Here is a 2,334-nt window from a genome sequence, read left to right on the forward strand (position 1 = left end):
ACAAATGAATATTCTTTTGACTTTATTTTTAAAACGATTTAGCTAATTATTAAAATATTTAAAAACAGCCTTCGAATAATGTTTTTAAATGCATATTTTTACACCTCCGAAATAAAAGGAAATTAAATAAATCTGGAAAATAAAATTAGCTGTGTTTTTCTGAAAAGGGACAAAAATCGTTCAAAGTGTTTTTATTTTTTTTTATAAAATTGTATTTATTTTTTGCTTGTTTGTCTTATAAAAATTTTAATTTCTTACAAATGCTATCTTTACATGTGAATAATTTCAATATTTCTTGTTTAATTTTCAATGCCAAAATTAAAATAATATTTTTTGAATTTTGCTAAAATCAATAATAATGATAAGATACATTTCAAAATTTTGTTATTCTTGATTATTCGTATCAAAATTGCTTAAATGTGTTGTTTTGCTTAATTTTTTTTTAATGTGTTCTGTTCGGCGGTTCTTGTATTCTATTTTTGTAGACATTTTGTATTTTCTCTCTTTGTTGTAAACATATAAAATTTGCTGTTTGCTTAAAATCTATTTTGTACAATTGAGTTGTTGTCTTATGTTATTCTGGTTGCTGCGGTTGCATCTTTGTTTTGTTGTTGGTTCTGTATTGTAGTTCTGTAATATTAGTTTAGGATTTATATTTGTAAGTAGTTGAAATGCAAAAATTTGACAATTATTTGTTAGTTGAGTACGATACTTGTGGTTTTGCTCATACGTATAGACACTAATAAGGTTTATGACAATTTTACACATTTCTCTTTATGCTCTATAAATGTTGTTAAGTATTTATGTATTTGAACCAACCGGGAAACCTTTGCGTGCAAAATTAAACATTTTTTCAAAACTAATATCGGAAAATTTGACATTCAAATAAGTAACAAACAACCGAAATCACTTTAAGCAAGTCGATGACAAATTTTGAATTTTCTCTCTCTCAAAAATAGTTTAAAAATAGTTTTCTTATTTTGTTGTGGAAATATCCCATGTTTTACAAAACTCGTTCCTCCTCATGTGTCCATACCCAAAAAAGAAATCACAATGCGCTTTGATTGAGCCTGCCTTTCCCAGAAAATCCCAAAGATTTCCTCTCCACCAGGATGAAAAATGGAAACCACATTTAGTTTTCCTTGGAGGTGGCATCGGTCACGTCGTCCTCATCGTTGTTCTGACCGCCGCTGCTGATTTCGAATGATATCTGAATGACCGTCGGTTGTCGCTGGCTCGAACTGTAGCTGTAGATTCGCAGAGCGTAGCAGAAGATCTGCGCCAAAAGATCCCAGCATCCAAACTCCGACATGGTCATCGATCCCTGTTGACTTCCCAGCGGCACGGAAATATTGGCACGGAATTGAGGGCGCTGTTGCTGATGATGTTGTTGCTGCTGCTGCTGTTGCGATTGTTGCTGCTGCTGCGGTGGTGCAGCAGGTGTTGCAGTTGTCCTTGCACTCGCTGCTGTCTGCTGGCCGTTTTGCTGATAGCTTCTGGCCAACAATTGGGCCTGGTCGGGTATGAAATAGGCGATGGCCATGGCGGTATTTGATTTAATACAAAATCTGATTTTACAAAATGTTTCAATCTTTAAAAAATATATAACTTTAGTACAGCATATATTTTTAATGTTTGATTTCAATATTGTTCAGGAATTCTATATTCCATTCACTGCTTGCACTTTAAGTCTTGTAAGTCTTTATGTTTCGTATCGAGCACTTGGAAAATTTTTCTGACTCATTTGGCGGGAAAACGAACGAGGAAACTGGTCGCTTTTTGACGAACTTTTAACTGCGCTTTTCGCTTCCGCTTGTTATTCAATGTTCTCTGGTCGAGGTTTCAGAGTGGACTGACTGCAAATATCCTTGCTGCAGTCACATTTATAAAATTGCTCTCTTTGTACTTTCCTATAGGAAGCGAGTTCCTCTCTCGCGGCGAATGTCACCCTCCCAATTTCCACCACCCCCCGGCAGTGTGTGTGTATTGTGTGTGTGCTTTGTTTATGCCAACAACCAACCAATTGAACCACCAACCACAGGGACCCACACCACTGACAATGTGCCACCACCACCGCCAGTTTACCACCCCAAAGACACGGCTGCCTTTGTTACCTTTACTTCGGAACTAGAAAGGGGGTGGGAAAGTGGCTGAGAAGCGGAGAGAGACTCGGCAAGTGAGAGCGGAATTGGGGAAAATCATTTTACGTAAGAGTGCTACGTCAAATAAAACGTAAGCTCTTTGGGATTCCGTTGTTCGAATTCATTTCGAACTTTAGGGGTTAACTTGGGCGTACTTGCTCTAGCTGAGTCTAGAAATTTTGAGGGGAAGTTT

The 2,334-nt window shown here is 36.6% G+C and overlaps 1 protein-coding gene across 1 annotated transcript; it reads right to left on the reverse strand.

Annotated features, from left to right (window-relative positions):
* Positions 1 to 236: 236 nt before the first annotated feature.
* LOC6618302 (cell death protein Grim) lies at positions 237 to 1,840 on the reverse strand. Its single transcript, XM_032719450.1, has one exon. It carries the CDS (start codon positions 1,541 to 1,543, stop codon positions 1,133 to 1,135), a length of 411 nt encoding a protein of 136 aa, XP_032575341.1. The 5' UTR covers positions 1,544 to 1,840; the 3' UTR covers positions 237 to 1,132.
* Between the last annotated feature and the right edge of the window lie 494 nt (positions 1,841 to 2,334).

The sequence above is a fragment of the Drosophila sechellia genome, chromosome 3L (genome assembly GCF_004382195.2).
Source record: "Drosophila sechellia strain sech25 chromosome 3L, ASM438219v1, whole genome shotgun sequence".
In the NCBI taxonomy this organism is placed as follows: domain Eukaryota; kingdom Metazoa; phylum Arthropoda; class Insecta; order Diptera; family Drosophilidae; genus Drosophila; species Drosophila sechellia.

Bases quoted from the DNA above. Each gene is read 5' to 3' on its own strand.
- LOC6618302 (XM_032719450.1), bottom strand. From the start codon at position 1,543: ATGGCCATCGCCTATTTCATACCCGACCAGGCCCAATTGTTGGCCAGA.